The 25,883-nt window shown below is 45.3% G+C and overlaps 1 protein-coding gene across 1 annotated transcript in view; it reads right to left on the reverse strand.

Moving 5' to 3' along the window:
* Nucleotides 1-3,638: 3,638 nt before the first annotated feature.
* Nucleotides 3,639-25,883, reverse strand: part of LOC108411061 (rho guanine nucleotide exchange factor 33) — a 23,826-nt gene continuing 1,581 nt past the window's right edge. Inside the window, exons 3-15 of the mRNA XM_037538631.1 lie at nt 23,988-24,152; nt 23,247-23,344; nt 20,577-20,734; nt 20,441-20,491; nt 17,657-17,777; nt 15,604-15,742; nt 12,066-12,167; nt 11,091-11,174; nt 10,864-11,009; nt 8,556-8,774; nt 7,358-8,003; nt 6,516-6,604; nt 3,639-4,912 (exon numbers count right to left, since the gene is read on the reverse strand). Coding sequence (XP_037394528.1) covers nt 4,816-4,912; nt 6,516-6,604; nt 7,358-8,003; nt 8,556-8,774; nt 10,864-11,009; nt 11,091-11,174; nt 12,066-12,167; nt 15,604-15,742; nt 17,657-17,777; nt 20,441-20,491; nt 20,577-20,734; nt 23,247-23,344; nt 23,988-24,152 — 2,115 coding nt within the window. The 3' untranslated portion in view covers nt 3,639-4,815. The remainder of the gene's footprint in view (nt 4,913-6,515; nt 6,605-7,357; nt 8,004-8,555; nt 8,775-10,863; nt 11,010-11,090; nt 11,175-12,065; nt 12,168-15,603; nt 15,743-17,656; nt 17,778-20,440; nt 20,492-20,576; nt 20,735-23,246; nt 23,345-23,987; nt 24,153-25,883) is intronic.

Genomic DNA, 25,883 nt, shown 5'->3' on the forward strand with positions numbered 1-25,883 from the left:
CAGTTTCCCCTCTTACCCTGAATGTGGTCAGTTAGGTGTCCAAGTCTGAAGCTTGCTGCTTTAGTTTTGCTCCGGAGCTCTGAGGCTGAAAGAGGAGTTCAGCTGCGTGCACATCAATGTCGGCAATAGTAACATCGTGTTAGCAGTTTGGGCCTGTAGAGCCAGATCTTCCCGAATGCTGCCGTGTTTCTCTCACTCCTGTAAAAGACACACGAGGCTTCCTTTATTGGACGCTCCGAGTGACCGCAGTGAGTGAGCTTATTATTGCTTTGTTCCATCAGAATTATGGTGTTTAAATAAACACAAACGCAGGGAGAAATATCGATGGACAGATTTGGATCAGCAGAAAGTCTCGTTTTTGCACCTGCCTCAAAGAGTCAAGCTGACGCGGTTTGAGGCGAGTGTGTGGTCATTTAGGCGTGCGGTGCGGCTATCAGCCGCTCACTGGTGGATAAGCTTCCAGTACTTTTAGCTACATCCGCTTCGTGGCTCCAGCTTTAAAACTAACCAGGAAAACGTCAGACAGCAGCGGACCGCCTCCGTTTGGGGTCACAGGAGGAAACTGTAAGTATTTTTTAAATCTCTGTGGAACCGTCGCTTTAACGGCGCCGCCGTGGCTCACGCCGCCGTGCTGCTGCTCCTCGAGGCCTTCTGTGCGCTCGCGCTCCACCGCGGCCAAAGCTAAAGTCTTACTGAGCGAAAGGTGACCGACCCCGTCTGATTCAGACTGTCCGCTATAGGACGACGCCATGGCAACCACAGCACGCCTCTCTTATGCTGCCTTTTACTTAACAGCCATGACCTGTGACCTGAGACTGTGCCGTTCAGGTGAACTTTCACCTTTTTTGACTGATCGGCTCTGGAACGTCAGAGGCTGAACTTTTTTCTTTTTTTTATTTAAAGCCATTTAAAAGCCAAGAGGATGTCTTAAACTCCGGCAAACGCTAGAACATGGGTTCTGCTGTCACACTACATTTCCCATGATTCAACAGTAATCCCACCCCCTCAGTGGATCTTCTCAGTGATTATGAATATCAGAGGTGGAAGAGGAGGAGTTTGATCCCGATGCTTATGATTAGGGCTGGGTATCATCAAAGCTTCTCCAGTTAACGTGACAAGTCCTTTTTCAGGTGCCCTCTGATGATAAAGGGTGTAGTAATGGGTGTGACTTAAAGCAGAAATGAGGGTGAGGTGCTGAAAGTGGACGTATTCACTGACCATAGTGGACCGCAGAGTAAGCAAGAGGCTCTGATGTTAACAGCACGTGTGGCTTAGACAGCCAATCAGAAGTCAGTATTGAATGCAGAACTTTAATTCGGTTGCTACCAGAAAGGTATTGAATATCGATACCCAGCCCTAGTGGTGATGATGAGGAGGAGGAGGAGGATTTTCAGCCCCAATCTCAGACGTGCCTTTTATTTCACTCACACTGTTATTGAACAAACCAAAAGGCTTGAAATTGAGTCTAAAGAATCATTTGCCTTCATGACGCTTGGAACAAAGTTGTTGTACACTACAGCTGTGTGTGTGTGTGTGTGTGTGTGTGTGTGTGTGTGTGTGTGTGTGTGTGTGTGTGTGTGTGTGGACTAACTGCGTTTTCTGTACAAAGCCTCCTTTTCTTCTTCTTCTCATCCTAAATGGTCCCGTCACTGGCCCTGCTCAGCATTATCCCCACCCAGAGACGGAGAAGACAGCAGCTACGTTTTAATAACTCACTTACCGACAATCCAAGCGTGCGCCTCGGCCCTCCCACCGGACTGTCCAGCTCATTCCCCTCACACCCCCTCTCCTGTCCGCCGCAGACCAGCTCGGCTGACGCGCAGCGCGCGTGTGACGCGTTCCAGCGCGCATGTGACGTGTTCCAGCGCGCGTGATGATCATTTGGGGCCTTTTTGTTCGTTTTTTTTTTGCACTTTAGGGCAGTACTGTTAAAGAGGTGCACTAGGGTCGGCTGACTCACAACCTCGTGACCCCTCACCTCATCGTTACTGCAGTCCGGCTGTGTCTCAAACGCCTGTCGTGCTCACCTGTGCTAAGTGCCCTTCCCTTTCTCGTGCCCTGCATGCTCAGAAGAAGATGAGTACAATCAGAAGGACTGGAGGGTCACGGCCACTCGTGCGCAACAGCACGCCAGCTGTGTGGTTTCTGCACTAATTCTTAATGCAGGAGTAACAGAACAAATGACGGCACTTATTTTGGTTGGAGGTCCAGTTGTGTTTTTGTAGCTGCTGCTGTGAAGCTTTACAGAACGCTGGTAAACACACAGTCAGCCTAATGAGGCCGTTGCAGCCGGCACTGGCAGAGATGGGCGATGAAGAAGTGTATCGTGAAAGTACGTCGTCTTTACACGAGAAGGAAAACACCTGCTTTACTTTTAATGTAAGTCAGTGAAACCGGACGTCTTTCCAGGTCATTTTGAGCTGTTTCTTTTGGTCCATTCATCATGAAATTTACACACAGTGTAAAGGACAACAGGCGTTTTTTAAATTATGACAAAAAATTTAAAAAGTTACTTGGTTTTCTTCCAACAGCAGTGAGACTTTATATATAAAAAAGGCTGAAAACAGTCTGGTTCCATTGACTTACATGAAGAGTAAGAGACGTTCCTTCCTTCTCCTGTAAAGTTCTCAGTTATGAAGGTTTTGCTCCGGCAGCGACGTTTTAATAGCCTGAATTCTTTAGATTCACACCGTGACTCGTCTCAACACTCGTAACAGAAAGGAAGGACGCCCTGCTAACAAGCCGCTTGGTCATCAGATAAACACGTTTGACCTAATAATCTGTTGCCCAGCTGACGCCGCGGGCTCTGCTGTTCCGCCGTAAACAGGCCTGTGTTTGTAAATATTTGAATAGTATTGATGAGTAAAAACTGCCGTGTTCCAGATTAGCCCTTCTGCATGCTCACTACCTAGTGTCCTCTTTCCGTGTCTAGTGCCTTCTCCTTTGCACACTTGTTGCCTAGTGCCCTAGCTATCGATGAGCTTGCATGTTATGCTCTCCTCAAGTCTGCCCAGTGCATGCGTTTAGGGGCCACAGCTGGCGTTTGGGACACAGCCGGACTGAACCAGCCTCTGCAGTTCTAAACGACGTGGAGCAGCTGGAGATGGACGCCCCCTTTCTGCTCTGGCGCCTTTTCTAGGCCTCTGAACCCTAAAAGCAAGACTGCCCACCGGCCTTACTGGGCCCTCAGGGGGTCCGCTAATGATGTCACATCCTGTCTGCGTACCCACTCGTGTCCTGATTGCTCCCGCAGCCGAGGCTGATGTCCCGTTTATCCCAGGCCCTGCGTGTGTGTGAGCGAGCGAGTGAGGCTGTATTGTTCTCCATGGGACTCATTAATAAAGCAGCCAGTCTTATTTTGTACAGAACATTAAGATCTCATTGTTTGTGTTTTTTTTATGCACGTTAGAACTTTCTAGTGATGGAGTCTGAGGTTCTGGGTCACATGATCAGCGTTCTGTCTGGTGCAGGTCTTAAACCCATAATGCGCTAAATCTGCAGCAAAGGCAGACGTTTTTGTGGCGAGGGCACCGAGCTCATGCCCACCGTTGGTATTGGGTCTGTGAGGGAGGAGAGTAACCCCCCCAGCCCAGCCCAACCCCACCCCCAACAAACAAAAGACAGAAAAGCCGTGGAAGTGTTTGAGTTCTTCAGTTTATGGCTCAGTAAAATATTCTCCTTGTTTGTAATTTTTGTGCTTTTATGGTTACAAAACAAAAAAAGGTGATTTTTAATTTCTGAAATGTTTCTGAGGCAAAACGAATGGCGATTCAGCCAGCAGGGCTTTCCGTCTCCACACTGGTACAACGTCGAGGAAAAAGAATGAATCCATACAAAGAACAAAAAAGAAATCGGGTCCAAACCTGAAATGAATCCAGCCTGAAATATCACACCATAGTTTACAGCTGAAGGAAAGCAGGTTCCATGATAACAACCGATGTTAACACAAGAACAGCATGTAGCGCTTTACAGGAAGACTATCATACAAAATTATTATTAAATTTGCCTATTAATGATTATTACTAATCATCAATGCCTTAAAGTCATCCATAAGCAGCTATAACACATTAATAAGAAGGGCAACAGTATCTGATTAGTTGCTAATTAAGGATTTTCCAGTGCTTATGACCTAATTAACCATTAATAAACTAATTTTTAGCCATTTATAATCCTTTTATAAGCGTAGGTCATAAATGCCACAGTTATAACACAGTAATAAAAGGTTTAACAGTGTAGATGATTGGGGCTTCACTATTAGGAAGTCAACTGTTAGCTTCTTGTTTAGGCGTTGTAACTGCTTATTAATGATTGTGACCCAATTAGTCACATTTATAAACGCTCTATTATAACGTGGTAATGAACAGTGAGTTACCAGCTGATAACTAGTAACCCTGATTCACTAAAACACGCCTGCCCAAGCAGAGAACCGTATGACGGACGAGAACCGTGAGTCAAGGGCGGCATGAGCTCCAGAACCTTCAGCAACAAACTAGAACATGCAGAGATAAAAGGCGTGAAGGTTTCAGGATCAGAGGGAATGGCCGTATTGTGCCGTCTCGTTTCGAACGATGTATAAAAACGCCCCCCTGATATGTAAAGAGGTCCGAACTGTGCTGTTGTTGTATTGGGCAGATGTTTGGAGTCCAGGCCAGCGTCCCTCACAGCGCGGGACTTCTCCACGGTGTTCCTGAAGCTGTGAGGTGGTGCTGGGTGAATAAGGCAGGTGGAGGAAGCTGATGAAGATGCTGCAGGCAGAGATTTTTCCCAGGGTTCGAGTGGCTCTCGTGCTGCCCAGCAGTTTGGCTGAAACGTGTCTCAGACGTTGCTGCAGGGCCCCTCGCTGTCCTCGCTCTCATTCCAGAGTCCATCCGGAGCCCCAACAGGACTGCTGCACACAGCTCTGTACACAGACCTGAAACACGTCAGGGAACAGACGTCTGTTAGCCAGAGAATCCAAAATAAAACACAGCTTTACTGAAAATGTAAAAAAAAAAAACTCTAAGATTCTTCTTAAAGAATTTTAAAATTTCTTAAGACACGTCTAAAAAGAAAGGTCTGAAGATTCCTCAGAAGGGAAAAAGATCCAGAAGATCTTGGAGACGCAGGAGATCGTTTAATAATCGTGGACGCGATACAGTAAAAACTCGGTTGCCCACGGGCCAGAACTTCAAACACGGAACTACCAGCAGATTTGAGGATCCAGAGCTGAAGCTGTGGCACAGATCTTGGGAAGTAAAAGGTACTGCGACGACATGGAAGCTTGGGCATGTAAACGTTCAGAAACCGAAAGGGAAATTTTAACATGAGTTCCCTCTCTGAAGGTAACCAGTGGAGATATTCTGAAGCTGGAAAGATGTGAGAACATTTGCAGGTCTTGGTTAAAATAAATGCAGTGCGATTCTGAACGCACTGCGATCTGTTTACTCTCATTAGGAAGTCCAGCCGAGAGGGCGCTACGGAGACCTCGCCGCATAATTCAGCTTCTCAACATCACAGAGAGTCTCTGCTTGAACATAATCCCAAGATTAAGCCTTAAAAATCGGGCCTACAACAATAACCTCATATTTAATTTGACTCCACTGCAGAAAATTTCTCAACATCTAACTAAGTCTTCTAAAATAATGAAAAGAAATATTACATTCTGAAAGATCTTTCCCAGGCGAAGCATATCAGTGAGGAATAGGATGGGACCCAATACTGATCCTTGGGGGACACCTAAAGTGTCACCTGAAATGCCCAACCAAGGTTACAGTCAAACAGGAACTGAACCTATAATTCCCAACATCCCTCCAGCCTGCATGCACTGCACAAGAACAGCACGGTTGATAGAATCGAAGGCTGCGTTCAAATATAATAAAATAAGCAGAATCAGCTGCCAATAAAAGATCATTAACCATCTGAACTAGAGCAGGTTCTATGAAATGTTCAGTATCCGGACCGAAAAATGTGAGCATGTGTGATTCCAGATGTGTCTGTAACTGGCTGACAACCTTCTCCAAAACTTTGGATGAAAAAGGTAAGTTGGAGATTCGTCTAAAGTGCACTGAAGAATCCAGACAGCGTTTCTAATTAGTGTGTTCGGGTATTTTAAGGTGCGCCCCCTACAGGATCTGACTAATATGGATATTTGTCTCTTAGCCTCTGAGAGAGAGAGAACAAAGCCTGAGGCTCTGTTTAAAACAGGCATCAGTGGTGTCAGAGGTGGGGCTGCTCCAGCACTGCTGATTTAATTTGATTAAAATGAACTTGGAAGGAATATTTTAATGATTTATGGAAAATAAGATGATCATTTTATTGGGTCACATTCAAAGTTCAATCTGCTCAAAATAAACACTAGTAAATTTTCTCCAGGAAGTTTGGTGCTGAAGTGAACCGGTGATGAAATATTTCCAGGTTTAGGCCACATTTGGATAAAATAATCACTGAGAAGACAAATAACCCCCTGACAGACAGACAGATGGACGCAGGAGACGCTGAGGCTGAAGTCGCACCCGTTTGCTGCTCGTCTCTCTTACCTGGACGGCTCTGCTTGTGGTTGTGGGTTGATTATCTGGTTGGTTGTGCTGAAGGACACCGTGTTCTCCTTAGCAGGAGCCGCGTCTGCCTGCAGAACCAAACACAGGCTGTTAAAGGTTCTCCATCCACACTGAGCTGACAGAGTATTCAGTACAGACACACTCTGCTTCACTCACCGGGTATCTGATCAGAAACTACTGCCGTTGATAGACCCTCTAACCCATCAATCAACGGAAGGAGGCCACCAGAAGACCACTCACAGGACCACTCACAGGACCACTCACAGGACCTCCGCTGACCAGATCACTTCTTTATTATTTCATTTAGGTTTGTGGCTGTAACCGTAAACTCTTTACACTCTTAAAAACATGGTTCTTCAAGGGTTCTTTATAAAGAAAATGGTTCTATAAGGAACTGAGAACATTCAAAGAACCATTTTCATGATTAAATGGTTCTTTGCATTTTGAAAGGGTTCTTCAGAATGTGTTACAGATGTTTCTATATAGAACCGTTCTGAAAAGGTTTCTCTATAGCACCCAAGAACTTTCTTCTGTTATTATGTTGTCAAGCGTGTGAAAATAGCAGAACTCTTTTGGTGCTGTATAGAACCATTTCACCATGTAAATTGTTCTATGTAGAACTCATGGTTCTAAATAGAAGCATTGTCTTTGCTGAGGACCCTTTGAAGAACCGTGGTTTTAAATTGGTGGAGTTTAAGGTTTTATTATGTGTTTCATTACCTGCATTTGCCTCAGAGCCCCAGTGCTGAGACTACAAAGCAAAGGGGGGTAAATTGTGCAAAAGAACCTAAACTGTTGCTTTAAGCTGTGCAGTCACAGACCTGTCTGTAGGGGGCATCCCAGATCGGGCGGAAGGCACCAGCGGGAATCCTGCGCAGAGTTTTCGTGTGGCTTCCTGCTCCCGATCCCTCTGCGCCCACTTCCGGAGGAAGAGGAGCCCCTCGGGGGATCTGCCACCGCGTGCACACGCTGCCCTCCCTCTGAGGGTTTGCCGTCGACCCGGCAGAGTGTCCGTGCGTGTAAGACGGTTTTAGGAGGACGGGAATCTCGCTGTCCTCTTCATCATCCTCATCATCGCGGCTCTCACCTCCCCCCCTCATCCCCAGCGTGTCGTCGGGGCTGCAGGTTGTCACAGACGAGTAGTCAAAGACGGAGGCGTCCCCCAGGTCGGCATCTGTGTCTCCGTCGTCGATCCGCTGCGGCAGAGAGTAAAGGTCCGAGCGGCACACGCGGCCGTCCGGCCCCGGAGATCCGCAGAGCCGCTCCACGAGCCCAGCTGGGGACTTCAGGTTCTGGAGGTTTCCCACCACTGCCTGAGCTCCTGGGTTCAGAAGCAGCTGCTGGGGTCGCCGCGCAGCGGGCACACAGAGGGGCACGGCGTGGCACTCCCCGGCCCGGCAGTCCCAGCTGCAGCTCTGCAACCAACCGGCAACAGGCAGCTGCTCACACACTCTTTCACGAGTGTTACTGAGGAGAGAGACCAGATGAAAGATGATCAGCATTCAAGTATCGAACTACTGGAGCATCAAACTACAGTCCTGGAGGGCGCAGGTGTCTGGGTGGAGCGGCTTTTTAGAGCCCTTCCGGAACGTTCTGATACCGCTCCATCCCACGAGGGCATTACATGCCATAAAGCAAACGCATGGTAGATTAATGCTCTTAACATCATGGTGCTGTTCGGTTTCAATAAAGCCTGTTGTTGTTAGTACATTTAGCATCCCGCTGATGGTGCGGCCTTGCAGAGCAGCTGTGCAGAGCAGCTGTGCAGAGAGGTGATATATGTAAATATATTTTACATATATTATGCAATATATATAAAATGACGTGACCTGTGACCTGTGCACCATGACAACAGCAAAGAAGAGTTTCACACTGACTGATCACAAAGGCCTGAGTTGTATTCAGAGAACCATGAGAGGGAACACTCTGATCTCCAGGACGGGGTTTGACGCCACTGGCTCAGTAAAAGTGTGGAATTCCTCCACAGTGAAGCTCTTTCTTGAAGCTTGACTGCAGTACCGTAAAATGCCAGTGGGGGGCAGGAGAGGCTGTGGCACAGCGAGCTGGCAGCGCTCTCTCTGATGTCCGTTGCTGGGCACACCGATGGGCGCATAGCGGTCGGCAGCGTCTGATCTGGAGCTGGCGTAGTCGGCAGTGCCCGCTCTGGGCTTGGCGCGGTATTTGGTGAAGGCGGAGCGGGCACAGCCGGGGCTCCTGGCACAGAATCTGCCACCGAGGCTGCAAATAAACACACTGAAATAAACCGCCTGCATGTGGGAGGAGAATTCAGGTCAAACAGACTCCGTGCAGTTTTACGATGCTCAGTCGATCAGCCGAGTTCGTTATGCATGTAGTTATAAACAGTTTAGGCTTAGTCTTCCTGCTCATTCATGGGTTTAGGTTTCCAGTACATTAAACAAAACTACAGATGAATTTTTCTATACAGGCTATACTGTACTATACTATACTTCACTGTACTATACTGTGCTATACTAGACTGTACTATACTATAGTGTACTGTACTATACTGAAGAGGGTATTTAGACATTTTAAGGCAAGTTTATACAGCAGCGTTCATACACTACAGTCATTTGCAGTGATTTGCACAGGATCAGTTTCAGGCTGGTCTAAAGTGTCCAGTGTCGGCTCTGCTAACGCTCTCTGACCACTGGATCAATTTAAGAGCAGCGCAGTATCTAAACGCTGCTTCTCCATGTTGAGTCTTCACCTGCAACAGGACTGACTGACCAGTTCCTAATGATCTGAGAGGTGATTAAAGGTGATTAAGGGTGATTCTTTCTAATCTACAGCGGCGTCTCATCGGTTCCCAAACACACAGAGTGCTGTTAAAGAACAGGTGATGAGCCCGGTGGTAAACATTGTGGCCCCGTCCCAACTTTTTTGGAACACGTTGCTGGAATCAAATTCAAAACGGAATAATTTTTTTAAAAAACAATAAAATTTCTGATTCTATTTTTAGTTAAACATACACACTTAAAAGGACGGTTCCTCAAGGGTTCTTCAGTGAAGAAAATGGTTCTCTATAAAACCATGAACCCTTTTATGATTGTGCAGTAGTGTGTAGTAGCGTTCGGTAGTGTGTGGTAGTGTGTAGTAGTGTGCGGTACTACGGTGAGTGTACTCCGTGGGGTCTGAATCTCACGTCTTTAGTTATATTATGGAAGCTTTTGCCCGTTTATAGCACTTCACTCACGGTTTACGTGAAGTTAATTGGTCAGTTATAAATTTCCAGCACTCGTATTAGATTTTTCTACGGTGCACTCCGATCACCCTCACAGCTGCAGAGTGCACTCCGACCACCCTCACAGCTGCAGAGTGCACTCCGACCACCCTCACAGCTGCAGAGTGCACTCCGATCACCCTCACAGCTGCAGAGTGCACTCCGACCACCCTCACAGCTGCAGAGTGCACTCCGATCACCCTCACAGCTGCAGAGTGCACTCCGATCACCCTCACAGCTGCAGAGTGCACTCCGACCACCCTCACAGCTGCAGAGTGCACTCCGACCACCCTCACAGCTGCAGAGTGCACTCCGATCACCCTCACAGCTGCAGAGTGCACTCCGACCACCCTCACAGCTGCAGAGTGCACTCCGACCACCCTCACAGCTGCAGAGTGCACTCCGATCACCCTCACAGCTGCAGAGTGCACTCCGACCACCCTCACAGCTGCAGAGTGCACTCCGACCACCCTCACAGCTGCAGAGTGCACTCCGACCACCCTCACAGCTGCAGAGTGCACTCCGACCAGCCTCACAGCTGCAGAGTGCACTCCGACCACCCTCACAGCTGCAGAGTGCACTCCGACCACCCTCACAGCTGCAGAGTGCACTCCGATCACCCTCACAGCTGCAGAGTGCACTCCAATCACCCTCACAGCTGCAGAGTGCACTCCGATCACCCTCACAGCTGCAGAGTGCACTCCGACCACCCTCACAGCTGCAGAGTGCACTCCGACCACCCTCACAGCTGCAGAGTGCACTCCGATCACCCTCACAGCTGCAGAGTGCACTCCGACCACCCTCACAGCTGCAGAGTGCACTCCGACCACCCTCACAGCTGCAGAGTGCACTCCGATCACCCTCACAGCTGCAGAGTGCACTCCAATCACCCTCACAGCTGAGTGGACACCTTAAGGGTGATTCCAAACAGAGTGAAGCTGTTCCGCTGGAGGAACTTCAGACCCACAGGAAGCTGCAGGAAGGTTTAGACGTGTGACGATGGCGCTGCTGCTGTATCAGCGTGACAGACTGCTGAGGGTCCTGCTGGACAGCAGCTTCTTTTAGGGTTAAAATAAAAAGGCTCACCTGTTTGCTGGCCCCACCCCGTCTGCCCATTGCCCCGCCCTCTCCAGGGTCACGTGACAGCGTGTGCAGAGGTCCCGCAGCACCTGTTCACTCTCCTGCAGCGAGCGCCAGTCAGCGTGTCCACTGCCCGAGCAGCTCAGCAGGAACTGAGACAGAAAATGTGCGTGACCCCCACTGTGGAGATGGACGTTCAGGTCATTCTGCAGGTGTGGACGTTTCATACTGACCTGTATGGTGTTCAGGTAGGTGTGTAAGCGTGACACAGGTGCTAACAGCAGTGACAGCAGTCTGACGCTCTCTCTCTCCTCCTCCTAGTAGCATAACATCACAGAGCAGCCATCACAGACAGCGAATCATCAACAAGATTACAAGTTTCTGCATAATTAACCGGTTCAGATCTAATTACAGCGGTTCTGAGCGGTTTGGTGTGAAACGCTGTGTTCTAGATAAACTGACCGAGCTCACAGTGGTGGTGATGGGAACCAGACGTCCCCCTCTAAAAGCTCCTCACAGTGGTGGTGATGGGAACCAGACGTCCCCCTCTAAAAGCTCCTCACAGTGGTGGTGATGGGAACCAGACGTCCCTCTAAAAGCTCCTACAGAAAGTTCCTACATGAACTGGTTCTGAATTCACTGCCTGATGACTGAGATGCTGTTTTATGAGAGTTTAGAGAACTTCAACTCCATTCATGGTGGAGGGAGACATGCAGGGCGCTGTGCTGCAAAATAGTCCCCAAAGAAAACTCATTATTCCAGATTTTCCACTGTTTTCCATCATCAACATTCCATTTGAACTCAGGAGACTCGTGTAGGTTCTCTGGAGGTTCTGGATGGTAAATAAAGTGTCTATATCTGTGTTGTAGTCATGGAGACGCCTGGTTCCCATCACCACCACTGTAAAGACGTCTGAACCGTTTCACACCAAACACTCTGGATCTCTCTGAATGAATCTGATTGGTGACAAATCAGCATAAGTTTCCTGTCCCGGCCCAAATGTGGCTGATCATCCAAAACAAGCAGCGATTCTTCTCTTTAGCACTGGGGCTACGAGGCTAACAAGCAAATGGCGTTTACACCCGACTCTGACTTGACGCCCCAGATCAGATCTGAAACTGAGAGCCCGTCTCAGTGCAGCGCTACACCTGCTGCCGTCCGGCCCTGAGTGCAGGTGATCTTTGCCGTGTGTGTGAATGATCTCCTGCCTGTGTGTGTTGCAGCTTGTCCGGCTGTTCTCTGCTGAACTCTGTGGTCAGGATGGTTGCCAGGACGGCCATGTAGCCAAGATATGCGTCACAGAATGCTGACTGCAGAGAAACACACACACACACACACACACACACACACACACACACAGAGTTATAGAAACATGTGCGGTGGTAAAGAACAGCATGAGGACAGTAAGAAAAGGAAATAAGACCTTTAGTGCAGCGTCTCAGATAACCTACACAGTTTAGCATAACATCTACTCTACAGTACAGTAACCTGATTACAATAAACTGTAGTGTTTAACACACAATCATACTAACACCAGGTCTACACACTCAGACTGTGATTAATCCAGGTCTACACACTCAGACTGTGATTAATCCAGGTCTACACACTCAGACTGTGATTATAATCCAGGTTTACACACTCAGACTGTATTAATCCAGGTTTAGACACTCAGACTGTGATTAATCCAGGTCTACACACTCAGACTGTGATTAATCCAGGTCTACACACTCAGACTGTGATTATAATCCAGGTTTACACACTCAGACTGTATTAATCCAGGTTTAGACACAGACTGTGATTAATCCAGGTCTACACACTCAGACTGTGATTAATCCAGGTTTACACACTCAGACTGTGATTAATCCAGGTCTACACACTCAGACTGTGATTAATCCAGGTTTAGACACTCAGACTGTGATTAATCCAGGTCTACACACTCAGACTGTGATTATAATCCAGGTTTAGATACTCAGACTGTGATTAATCCAGGTCTACACACTCAGACTGTGATTAATCCAGGTCTACACACTCAGACTGTGATTATAATCCAGGTTTAGATACTCAGACTGTGATTAATCCAGGTTTACACACTCAGACTGTGATTAATCCAGGTTTAGACACTCAGACTGTGATTATAATCCAGGTTTACACACTCAGACTGTATTAATCCAGGTTTAGACACTCAGACTGTGATTAATCCAGGTCTACAGACTCAGACTGTGATTAATCCAGGTTTACACACTCAGACTGTGATTAATCCAGGTCTACACACTCAGACTGTGATTAATCCAGGTTTAGACACTCAGACTGTGATTAATCCAGGTCTACACACTCAGACTGTGATTATAATCCAGGTTTAGATACTCAGACTGTGATTAATCCAGGTCTACACACTCAGACTGTGATTAATCCAGGTCTACACACTCAGACTGTGATTATAATCCAGGTTTAGATACTCAGACTGTGATTAATCCAGGTCTACACACTCAGACTGTGATTAATCCAGGTTTAGACACTCAGACTGTGATTATAATCCAGGTTTAGATACTCAGACTGTGATTAATCCAGGTCTACACACTCAGACTGTGATTATAATCCAGGTTTAGATACTCAGACTGTGATTAATCCAGGTCTACACATTCAGACTGTGATTAATCCAGATTTACATACTCAGACTGTGATTAATCCAGGTTTACACAATCAGACTGTGATTAATCCAGATTTACATACTCAGACTGTGATTAATCCAGGTTTACACAATCAGACTGATTAATCCAGGTTTAGACACTCAGACTGTGATTAATCCAGATTTACACACTCAGACTGTGATTAATCCAGGTTTAGACACTCAGACTGTGATTAATCCAGATTTACATACTCAGACTGTGATTAATCCAGGTTTACACAATCAGACTGTGATTAATCCAGATTTACATACTCAGACTGTGATTAATCCAGGTTTACACAATCAGACTGATTAATCCAGGTCTACACACGCAGACTGTGATTAATCCAGCTCTACACACTCAGACTGTGATTAATCCAGGTTTACACACTCAGACTGAGATTAATCCAGGTCTACACACTCAGACTGTGATTAATCCAAGTTTAGACACTCAGACTGTGATTATAATCCAGGTTTAGATACTCAGACTGTGATTAATCCAGGTCTACACACTCAGACTGTGATTTATCCAGGTCTACACACTGAGACTGTGATTCATCCAGGTCTACACACTCAGACTGTGATTATAATCCAGGTTTAGATACTCAGACTGTGATTAATCAGGTTTAGACACTCAGACTGTGATTATAATCCAGGTTTAGATACTCAGACTGTGATTAATCCAGGCCTACACACTCAGACTGTGATTATAATCCAGGTTTAGATACTCAGACTGTGATTAATCCAGGTCTACACACTCAGACTGTGATTAATCCAGATTTACATACTCAGACTGTGATTAATCCAGGTTTACACAATCAGACTGTGATTAATCCAGATTTACATACTCAGACTGTGATTAATCCAGGTTTACACAATCAGACTGATTAATCCAGGTTTAGACACTCAGACTGTGATTAATCCAGATTTACACATTCAGACTGTGATTAATCCAGGTTTAGATACTCAGACTGTGATTAATCCAGGTTTAGATACTCAGACTGTGATTAATCCAGGTTTACACACTCAGACTGTGATTAATCCAGGTTTACACACTCATACTGTAATTAATCCAGGTCTACACACTCAGACTGTGATTAATCCAGGTTTACATACTCAGACTGTGATTAATCCAGGTTTAGACACTCAGGCTGTGATTAATCCAGGTTTAGATACTCAGACTGTGATTAATCCAGGTTTAGATACTCAGACTGTGATTAATCCAGGTTTACACACTCAGACTGTGATTAATCCAGGTCTACACACTCAGACTGTGATTAATCCAGGTTTAGATACTCAGACTGTGATTAATCCAGGTTTAGATACTCAGACTGTGATTAATCCAGGTTTAGACACTCAGACTGTGATTAATCCAGATTTACACACTCAGACTGTGATTAATCCAGGTTTACATACTCAGGCTGTGATTAATCCAGGTTTAGATACTCAGACTGTGATTAATCCAGGTCTACACACTCAGACTGTGATTAATCCAGGTCTACACACTCAGACTGGGATTAATCCAGGTTTACATACTCAGACTGTGATTAATCCAGGTCTACACACTCAGACTGTGATTAATCCAGGTTTACACACTCAGACTGGGATTAATCCAGGTCTACACACTCAGACTGTGATTAATCCAGGTTTTAATTTTCAACTAGATGGTGCCTCCAAAAAAACGGTCTTAGGGCCCTTGAAAGGTTAGAGCCAGCCGTTGGGCGTGGGCTAGAGGGGTATAAAGCCCACCAGCACTGGGCTGTGGAGCAGTGGAACTGTGTTCTCTGGAGTGATGGAGCTCCATCCAGTACCTATGGGGTGATATGGAGTGACCCAGAACTGACCATCCAACATCAGTACCTGACCTCACTAATGCTCAGTCAAATCCTCACAGCAATGTTCAACATATAGAGCCTTCCAGAAGAGTAGAGGCTGTTACTGCAGCACAGACTCACTAATAACACCTTCATGTCAGAGGGAACGCTGGACCAGCAGGTGGACACGGACGTTTGGGCGTACAGTATTTACTCATTAGCACTACTTAAATGTTCTTTATTCTCAGTAAACAGTGTTGGACGTACGTTCTCCGGCCCGGTCAGTTTGAGAAACGCGTCTCCCACAGCCCAGCTCCTCTGGTCCAGCGCCAGACGCTCCTCCAGAAGGTTCCTGAACAGCAGGTGACGCTGCAGCATCTGATCCACATGCCTCGAAAATGCCTTCCTGACATAAAACAGACACACTGCATTTGGAGCTCCAGCACAAACACACTTTAAAAACACGGTTCTTCAAGGGTTCTTGGGTAAAGACAGTGGTTCTGCATAGAACAAGAACCACCTGTATGCTCAAATGCTCCTTCAGATTGATGGAGAATGTGCTGTTTATCACTGCTAATCCTAACCCTAACCCTATCCCTAACCCTATCCCTAACCCTATCCCTAACCCTAACCCTAACCCTATCCCTATCCCTAACCCTATCCCTAACCCTATCCCTAACCCTAACCCTATCCCTATCCCTAACCCTATCCCTAACCCTATCCCTAACCCTATCACTGACCCTAACCCTATCCCTAACCCTATCCCTAACCCTAACCCTAACCCTATCCCTAACCCTATCCCTAACCCTATCCCTATCCCTAACCCTATCCCTATCCCTAACCCTATCCCTAACCCTAACCCTATCCCTATCCCTAACCCTAACCCTATCCCTAACCCTAACCCTATCCCTAACCCTATCCCTAACCCTATCCCTAACCCTATCCCTATCCCTAACCCTATCCCTAACCCTAACCCTATCCCTAACCCTAACCCTATCCCTAACCCTATCCTTAACCCTATCCCTAACCCTAACCTTATCCCTAACCCTATCCCTAACCCTATCCCTATCCCTAACCCTAATCCTAACCCTATCCCTATCCCTAACCTTATCCCTAACCCTATCCCTAACCCTATCCCTACCCCTAACCCTATCCCTAACCCTACCCCTAACCCTATCCCTAACCCTATCCCTAACCCTATCCCTATCCCTAACCCTAACCCTACAAAACCTCCGAGAAAGGTCACTTCACAGGAGACGGAGGTCGTTCTTCATTTTGAATGAAAGGAAATGGAGAATTTTTTTCCCAAGTAATTTACCGTTTCTGGTCTATAATTCATGACGTTCTACACAACATAAAGTGTAACTACCTTTTCCAGATTATGTCAAAAATGAAAAATGGAGAAACGTGGAAAATGAACAATATGGTTCTAGATAACAGCTAAAAAAGGTTCTGCTGTTAAACATGCTTGACATCAGAGCAAGAGCAGAAACATACGTGGACTTTTCTCTTTAGACGTGTTTAGAGTTTTTTGTATCAATGTTGTTTTGTTTTCTGTAAAGCTCCCTGAGATGATGCAGTCATGAAATAAAAGGTATTAATATTATATATTAATTATATATGTGACAATAGCAGAACCCTTTTTGGTGCTGTATAGAACCACATACAACACATTCTCCAACACATCTGTGGAGGTTCTCTGTACGAACCAGAATGAACTCTCGGGTACCCAGTGGCTGAGCGCTGTGTAAGTCTCTGCCAGTGCGGCTGTCGGGCGGTTCTGTCAGGTGGAAGATTAGGGGGTTGCTGGAAATAAGGGGGCTTTAGTTGCGCTAACAGTTTGGAAAACTGGTCTCTCCAAACGGAGCTGGACACGATCCGATTAGTACGTTCATTAAGACGCTGGAAGCCAATAGGAACGTGAATTAACGGACTTGAAATTATGCAGAAATGAATAAAAGTGGGAGGAGTAAAGGAGCAGGCAGGTGAGCCCCTCCTCCGCCCTGTGGTTCTAAAACCCAGGGAACTTCTTTGTGCCTTTAGTTTCTTCTCGAGACTCGGGATTAACGCTGTGCTCTGTAACAGCCGCTGCTTCAGTGTCTTACAGTTGTTTTCATTTGAGTTTGAATGTTTAGTGTTTTTCACGGAAAAGAACGTCAAACCACTTATGAAAATGTTCATGAAAGTGTTCATGGTTCTATACTAAAGAACCCTTGAAGAAGTGTCATTTTACGAGCGTAGAGATTCTGTAAAATGAATTAATGATGATGGTGATGGTGATGACGGAGATGGTGATCTGAAGAGCGTGTGGTGGTCTTACTGTAGCTCTGAGCTGCCAGCTGCTGCAGATGGAGTTTTGTATTTGTCGTATAACTGACCAAGACTGGACACGTAGTCCCACTCTGACCGCAGCAGCGACACGGCGACACGCTGCCTCCTGCCTGAGAGACACCGACAGGCAAATCATCTCACACAGGTCTCACACAGAACGATACCGTATGTACCATTAACACAGGTCTCACACAGGTCTCACACAGGACTCACACAGGTCTCACACAGATCTCACACAGGACTCACACAGGTCTCACACAGAACGATACCGTATGTACCATTAACACAGATCTCACACAGATCTCACACAGGTCTCACACAGGTCTCACACAGGTCTCACACAGATCTCACACAGATCTCACACAGAATGATACCGTATGTACCATTAACACAGATCTCACACAGATCTCACACAGATCTCACACAGATCTCACACAGGTCTCACACAGAACGATACCGTATGTACCATTAACACAGGTCTCACACAGGTCTCACACAGGACTCACACAGGTCTCACACAGATCTCACACAGGTCTCACACAGATCTCACACAGAATGATACCGTATGTACCATTAACACAGATCTCACACAGATCTCACACAGGTCTCACACAGGTCTCACACAGGTCTCACACAGATCTCACACAGATCTCACACAGAATGATACCGTATGTACCATTAACACAGATCTCACACAGGTCTCACACAGATCTCACACAGATCTCACACAGGTCTCACACAGGTCTCACACAGATCTCACACAGGTCTCACACAGGTCTCACACAGAATGATACCGTATGTACCATTAACACAGATCTCACACAGGTCTCACACAGGACTCACACAGGTCTCACACAGATCTCACACAGATCTCACACAGAATGATACCGTATGTACCATTAACACAGATCTCACACAGGTCTCACACAGATCTCACACAGATCTCACACAGGTCTCACACAGGTCTCACACAGATCTCACACAGGTCTCACACAGGTCTCACACAGAACGATACCGTATGTACCATTAACACAGATCTCACACAGGTCTCACACAGGACTCACACAGGTCTCACACAGGTCTCACACAGATCTCACACAGAATGATACCGTATGTACCATTAACACAGATCTCACACAGGTCTCACACAGGTCTCACACAGGTCTCACACAGATCTCACACAGAATGATACCGTATGTACCATTAACACAGATCTCACACAGGTCTCACACAGGTCTCACACAGATCTCACACAGGTCTCACACAGGTCTCACACAGGTCTCACACAGATCTCACACAGGTCTCACACAGGTCTCACACAGAATGATACCGTATGTACCATTAACACAGATCTCACACAGGTCTCACACAGGTCTCACACAGATCTCACACAGGTCTCACACAGGTCTCACACAGATCTCACACAGGTCTCACACAGGTCTCACACAGAATGATACCGTATGTACCATTAACACAGATCTCACACAGGTCTCACACAGGTCTCACACAGATCTCACACAGATCTCACACAGAATGATACCGTATGTACCATTAACACAGATCTCACACAGATCTCACACAGGTCTCACACAGGTCTCACACAGAATGATACCGTATGTACCATTAACACAGATCTCACACAGATCTCACACAGGTCTCACACAGGTCTCACACAGATCTCACACAGATCTCACACAGAATGATACCGTATGTACCATTAACACAGATCTCACACAGATCTCACACAGGTCTCACACAGATCTCACACAGATCTCACACAGAATGATACCGTATGTACCATTAACACAGATCTCACACAGGTCTCACACAGGTCTCACACAGATCTCACACAGGTCTCACACAGGTCTCACACAGGTTTCACACAGATCTCACACAGGTCTCACACAGATCTCACACAGATCTCACACAGGTCTCACACAGATCTCACACAGATCTCACACAGGTCTCACACAGAACGATACCGTATGAACCATTAACACAGATCTCACACAGGTCTCACACAGGTCTCACACAGGTCTCACACAGATCTCACACAGGTCTCACACAGATCTCACACAGGTCTCACACAGGTCTCACACAGGTCTCACACAGATCTCACACAGATCTCACACAGGTCTCACACAGATCTCACACAGGTCTCACACAGGTCTTACACAGATCTCACACAGGTCTCACACAGATCTCACACAGGTCTCACACAGGTCTCACACAGGTCTTACACAGATCTCACACAGGTCTCACACAGATCTCACACAGGTCTCACACAGGTCTCACACAGGTCTCACACAGATCTCACACAGGTCTCACACAGGTCTCACCAATAAACCAATAAATACCAATAACCACAAACCACTCAGCCTGACTGTTTAAGACAATTTAGTTTCACTTTTTTAATAGTATTTTTAGACGTCAGCGTGCCATACAGGGTCAGTCGGCCCATGAGAGCGTTAGTCTGAACTCCTCTGTGAGTGACATTAGATTATGATATATTATAATAGATTATGATAGATTATAAAATATGATATATTATGATAGATTATGATATATTATAACAGATTATGATAGATTAAAATAGATTATGATAGATTATAAAGTATGATAGATTATGATATATTATAAAATATGATAGATTATGATAGTTTATAAAATATGATAGATTATGATAGATGATAAAATATGATAGATTATGATAGATTATAAAATATGATAGATTATGATAGATTATGTGTGTGAGGTGCTGAGTTTTGTGTACCTTGCAGTGAGCAGCTCTGCAGTCGCTCTGCCGTCACCTGAGCGTCTCTACCTGAAACACCGACAGCTCCACTTTACACACCTGCTGACCGGAACCTCGTAGCTGTGCTGTGCTTGTGCCGAACATTAAAGCTCACCTGAGCTATGCCCCGCCCACAAGCCCTGCAGATAGCAGTGCAGTAGGAGGGCTCCACACACTGGGCGAAGGGGCGGGGCCACAACACCCGCATTTGTGTCACTACTGCCATTAACGCTACTGCCAGCGTCCTTCACCCCACCGCTAGAGCCTGCAGCACTGGACACACACACACATCATCATCATCATCATCATCACCATCATCATCATCACCATCATCCTCATCATCACCATTACTAACCAGTGAGACATGAAGTCAGAATCCATACAGTGTAAACTGTCATCGTACAGTAACAGATAGACATTTTCAAGGCATCATATCACCACTTATCACCACTTATCACCACTTATCACAATTTATCACCATTTATCACCATTTATCACCGTGTATCACTGTTTATCACTGTTTATCACAGTTTATCACCGTTTATCACAGTTTATCACCGTTTATCACAGTGAGTAAAAGCAGGATTTGACTGCTGTAGCTGGTTGAGGTGCAGCTCTTTTCATTATGGATGACTCTGCTGATTATTTTCTGCAATAATTGGCTGATTTATTGGTGTTTAAACACTGTGATAAACGTCATCATGTGTTGTAAATGATGCCCGAGGTTTCAGCCAGTTTACTGTAAGTGCAGCGCCAGACCAACGCAACTCGTACAAACTTGGTTTAGAAACAAATTCATACGAATGCATCAACCTTACTGTTTACACTCGTCTGAGAAGCTAAATGAAAGCGTTCAGATCAGAAAGTCTCTGAGCTGCTCAGACTGCAGCTCATAAACTGGAACCCATTACCAAAGATTTACATATCATTACACGTCACTGCTGTCAGAGCAAAACCTCACATCTCCGTTTCTGTCAATTCACAAAATCTGAAAGAGCATTCAGTCCATTTACATATACAGTCCATTTACATACAGTCCATTTACATACAGTCCATTTACGTATACAGTCCATTTACATATACAGTCCATTTACATCTACAGTCCACTTACATATACAGTCCATTTACATACAGTCCATTTACATATACAGTCCATTTACATATACAGTCCATTTACATACAGTCCATTTACATATACAGTCCATTTACATACAGTCCATTTACGTATACAGTCCATTTACATACAGTCCATTTACATATACAGTCCATTTACATATACAGTCCATTTACATACAGTCCATTTACATATACAGTCCATTTACGTATACAGTCCATTTACATACAGTCCATTTACATATACAGTCCATTTATATATACAGTCCATTTACATATACAGTCCATTTACATATACAGTCCATTTATGTATACAGTCCATTTACATACAGTCCATTTACATATACAGTCCATTTACATATACAGTCCATTTACATACAGTCCATTTACATATACAGTCCATTTACATATACAGTCCATTTACATACAGTCCATTTACATATACAGTCCATTTACATACAGTCCATTTACGTATACAGTCCATTTACATATACAGTCCATTTACATATACAGTCCATTTACGTATAGGGTCCATTTACATATACAGTCCATTTACGTATAGGGTCCATTTACATACAGTCCATTTACATATACAGTCCATTTATATATACAGTCCATTTACATATACAGTCCATTTACATATACAGTCCATTTATGTATACAGTCCATTTACATATACAGTCCATTTACATACAGTCCATTTACATACAGTCCATTTACGTATACAGTCCATTTACATATACAGTCCATTTACGTATAGGGTCCATTTACATATACAGTCCATTTACGTATAGGGTCCATTTACATACAGGCCATTTACATATACAGTCCATTTACGTATAGGGTCCATTTACATATACAGTCCATTTACATATACAGTCCATTTACGTATAGGGTCCATTTACATATACAGTCCATTTACGTATAGGGTCCATTTACATACAGGCCATTTACATATACAGTCCATTTACGTATAGGGTCCATTTACATATACAGTCCATTTACATATACAGTCCATTTACGTATAGGGTCCATTTACATATACAGTCCATTTACATATACAGTCCATTTACGTATAGGGTCCATTTACATATACAGTCCATTTACGTATAGGGTCCATTTACATACAGGCCATTTACATATACAGTCCATTTACGTATAGTGTCCATTTACATATACAGTCCATTTACATATACAGTCCATTTACGTATAGGGTCCATTTACATATACAGTCCATTTACATATACAGTCCATTTACGTATAGGGTCCATTTACATATACAGTCCATTTACGTATAGGGTCCATTTACATACAGGCCATTTACATATACAGTCCATTTACGTATAGGGTCCATTTACATATACAGTCCATTTACATATACAGTCCATTTACGTATAGGGTCCATTTACATATACAGTCCATTTACATATACAGTCCATTTACGTATAGGGTCCATTTACATACGGGCCATTTACAGTGTGGCGAAACGCTGTTACCAATGGACCAGTAGAACCTTTAACCTCCATTCACAGTTAAGCGATTTCCCCTCCGGTAAAGTCTCCGTTCTTGAGATTTTGTTCTGACAGCAAAACATTGTATAGACATATTAATGAAGGTTCTAATGAAACAGTGCAGCGTTCCGTTACTGACAGCAGTGAAGTGAAAGTCTTGCCTGTCGTTCTCTGTCTCTGCGCTGCTGCTCGTTTGTTCTGGTTTAATCTGATCACCGCAGAACCGTCGAATCTGACAGCGCACCTCCTCCAGTTCCTCCTACACACACACACACACACACACACACACACACACTGATTAGCCATAGCATTATCCTCATTTCTACGCTCACTGTCCACTTTCTCAGCTCCACTTACTGTATAGCTGCTCTCTGTAGTTCTACAGTTACAGACTGTAGTCCATCTGTTTCTCTGATACTCTGTTACCCTGTTCTTCAGTGGTCAGGACCCCCATGGACCCTCACAGAGCAGGTACTGTTTGGGTGGTGGGTCAGTCTCAGCACTGCAGTGACACTGACGTGGTGGTGGTGTGTTAGTGTGTGTTGTGCTGGTGCGAGTGGATCAGACACAGCAGTGCTGCTGGAGTTGTTAAACTGTGTCCACTCACTGTCCACTCTATTAGACATTCCTACCTTGTCGGTCCACCTTGTAGATGTAAAGTCAGAGCCGATAGCTCATCTGTATGTGTTCTTGTAGTGCTATACTTGTGAGGACCCCATGTCCTCACTATGAAAGGACTATATAAAATTCATATCTTGCTGATCCTCATTTGAACAGGTGTTGTTTTCACCACAATTACTTTTTTATTTGAAAGCTAAGAGAGCAGGAAGTGACACAAAAATCAATAGAAACCTATGGACGTCCTCATATGTGTAGCAAGACAAACGTGTGTGTGTTCTCACCCTGAGTGACAGCACCAGTGTTTCGAGGTGCAGTGCGCGCTTGTTGCAGCCGTGGCGCGTCTCCTCCAGCTGAGTCTGCAGCTCCGTGTCTCCGAGCTGGATCTGATTCAGTTCCAGTAAAGCTCGAGAAAACCCGGCTCTGAGCTCCAGCACCATCGCCTGCAGCTGCCGTCACAGACACACACAGAGAAAGTACAGTCACTGACGTTCAGCCTGTTTGGGGGCGACTAAATCCAAATTCTGCTCATCTAATGACTCTGAGAAAAAACACTGAACAGCGTATGATGTGTGGGTGTGTCTCTTCAGCTCTTCACACCCCTGCACAACAAATGGAGTCATGGAGTAAGTTTGGGAGAGGAGCATGCCTGTAACCCCTCCTCCTTCCAATCTAACGTCCTATAGATTCACATCCTCACCTTCCATCTCCAATGACAAGGTTCTGACAATCCCCACCGCCACCCCGTTTCCTCAGTCCCATGATAGTCCTACCTCAGTTACAGGAGGTCTGGCCTTCTAGCTACAGACAGAAGCTGCCCAGAACTCCAGCCCAAGTTCTTAGTTGTCTCCGTCCCCCAGTCAGTCTTCCCTCACACTGTCACCACATATTAAAAGCACAGTCTGGACACACAAACTGCATATAAAAGACTACAAATATATACAACCCCAGAGAGTGAAAAGGTCGGGACAGGGTGTGAATTGCTTATTGAACCCCACCATGAGACATGCAGGATTTAGAACTTTATGCTGGTAACAATGTGCATGGTATTTTTCTTCTTTGGCCCAGAAAATATGATGTCCATCATTTCCACAAACAATCTGAAAAGTGGAGTCATCAGATGATAATACACTTAATAATACTTAATAATGATAATACACTTCCACTGAGGATCAGTCTGTTTCAGAAGAGCTCGAGCCCAGAGAAGTCGGCAGCGTTTCTGGACATTGTGTATATTAGTCAAAAAAATCTGAATTCGAACTTCTCCCTAAATCGTTCTGCCCCATACCTCCTCAGCGTGAAGCCCTGTGAGGATAACCTGGCTCACTAAATTCACGAGTTAATGTCGCGAATGGTGTTAAAACACATTTCAATTTATTCATAATTTAAAGCTGCACTACATCATATTCTTTGTTAAAACCTCATGAAAGAAGCTTCGCCGCTGAGTGAGGAGGATCTAAACAGGCTAAAATATGCTGAGCTGCTGCTGAGAGTCGCCTGTAAAGCCTGAAATCATCATTTAAAAATCAGAGGCGTCGAGTTTTTCACACCACGTCGTACGTCTTTACGCATGAACGTCATGTACAGACTCTAAAAGGAGGTCCGGCTCGATGTTTCGGCCTCAGATGACCTCAGAATCAACATCACTGATGAAGATGTGGTGACAGTAGATGATTCATCCTCAGAAGACGCTCCTTCACCGAGTTTAGACCGAGTTTAGACCGAGTTTAGACCGAGTTTAGACCGAGTTTAGACCGAGTTTAGACCAAATTTAGACAGAGTTTAGACCGAGTTTAGACTGAGTTTAGACCGAGTGTAGACTGAGTTTAGACCGAGTTTAGACCAAGTTTAGACCGAGTGTAGACTGAGTTTAGACCGAGTGTAGACTGAGTTTAGACCGAGTTTAGACCAAGTTTAGACCGAGTGTAGACTGAGTTTAGACCGAGTTTAGACCAAGTTTAGACCGAGTTTAGACCGAGTTTAGACCAAGTTTAGACCGAGTGTAGACCGAGTTTAGACCGAGTGTAGACTGAGTTTAGACCGAGTTTAGACCGAGTGTAGACTGAGTTTAGACCGAGTTTAGACCAAGTTTAGACCGAGTGTAGACTGAGTTTAGACCGAGTTTAGACCAAGTTTAGACCGAGTTTAGACCGAGTTTAGACCGAGTTCTCTCGTTAGAC

The sequence above is a fragment of the Pygocentrus nattereri genome, chromosome 5 (genome assembly GCF_015220715.1).
Source record: "Pygocentrus nattereri isolate fPygNat1 chromosome 5, fPygNat1.pri, whole genome shotgun sequence".
Classification (NCBI taxonomy): domain Eukaryota; kingdom Metazoa; phylum Chordata; class Actinopteri; order Characiformes; family Serrasalmidae; genus Pygocentrus; species Pygocentrus nattereri.